The sequence below is a fragment of the Aphanomyces invadans genome (assembly GCF_000520115.1).
Source record: "Aphanomyces invadans strain NJM9701 unplaced genomic scaffold supercont1.2, whole genome shotgun sequence".
In the NCBI taxonomy this organism is placed as follows: Eukaryota; Oomycota; class Saprolegniomycetes; order Saprolegniales; family Verrucalvaceae; genus Aphanomyces; species Aphanomyces invadans.
The window spans coordinates 2,521,709-2,522,367 of NW_008580147.1; the positions used below are offsets into that span (position 1 = coordinate 2,521,709).

A 659-nucleotide genomic window follows, 5' to 3' on the forward strand; every position below is an offset into this window, starting at 1 on the left:
TCCGTGATGCACTTGCCGCTGAAGATGACTAGCCCATTCGGCGGGCATTTCGTAAACAGCTTGAGGCGTTGTTGGACAGACGTAATTGCGCCCAATACAGCGAGCTTCGTTAAGCGGGACTTAATGTTGGCCGCCGTCCCATACTCTTCCGTCAGCAATTGATTCACTCGAGACAGGTGACCATTCGCAGGGATGACCAGGGAGATGAGGCTCGTGCCGCTTCCTCGCATCGAGTCCTACGTCTGCATCAACTTCTTGATCTTGAAACGCTGCACTTGCATGTCGATAGCTACCATCGTACGTTGTCCCCTGGAATGCAAATTCGAAAATCGTCGACACACACTGCTTCAACGACCTACACTCATCGAGCGATCGATACTTTTCCAGATGCTCAAGGATACTTTCACGAATATTCTCGTGCATCGTGGAGGAGTCTGGGACGAACTTCGTGCAGATGAGGTCAGTGTTGGTCCCGTGGGGCCCACGTGATGCGGCTAGCGAGCTTGTCTTGTTATACATGCAGAGCAAGTGATAGCTAGGGCGAATGCGGCTTAAATATGTGGAGTGTTGGTTTGCCCGAGTGACGAAGCAGTGAACCAACTGTGAGGAAACCAACACTTGGTCACTGGACTCGTTGGGACAGGATCAAGCTCGGGATG

The 659-nt window shown here is 52.0% G+C and overlaps 1 protein-coding gene across 1 annotated transcript; it reads right to left on the reverse strand.

Annotated features, from left to right (window-relative positions):
• Nucleotides 1-236: 236 nt before the first annotated feature.
• On the reverse strand, nt 237-423 carry H310_01633 (hypothetical protein; the record flags this gene model as incomplete). The annotated part of the gene is made up of 2 exons (XM_008864811.1): nt 237-289; nt 360-423. The coding sequence occupies 2 exons, from the start codon at nt 421-423 to the stop codon at nt 237-239; spliced, it is 117 nt and encodes a 38-aa protein (XP_008863033.1).
• Nucleotides 424-659: the final 236 nt, after the last annotated feature.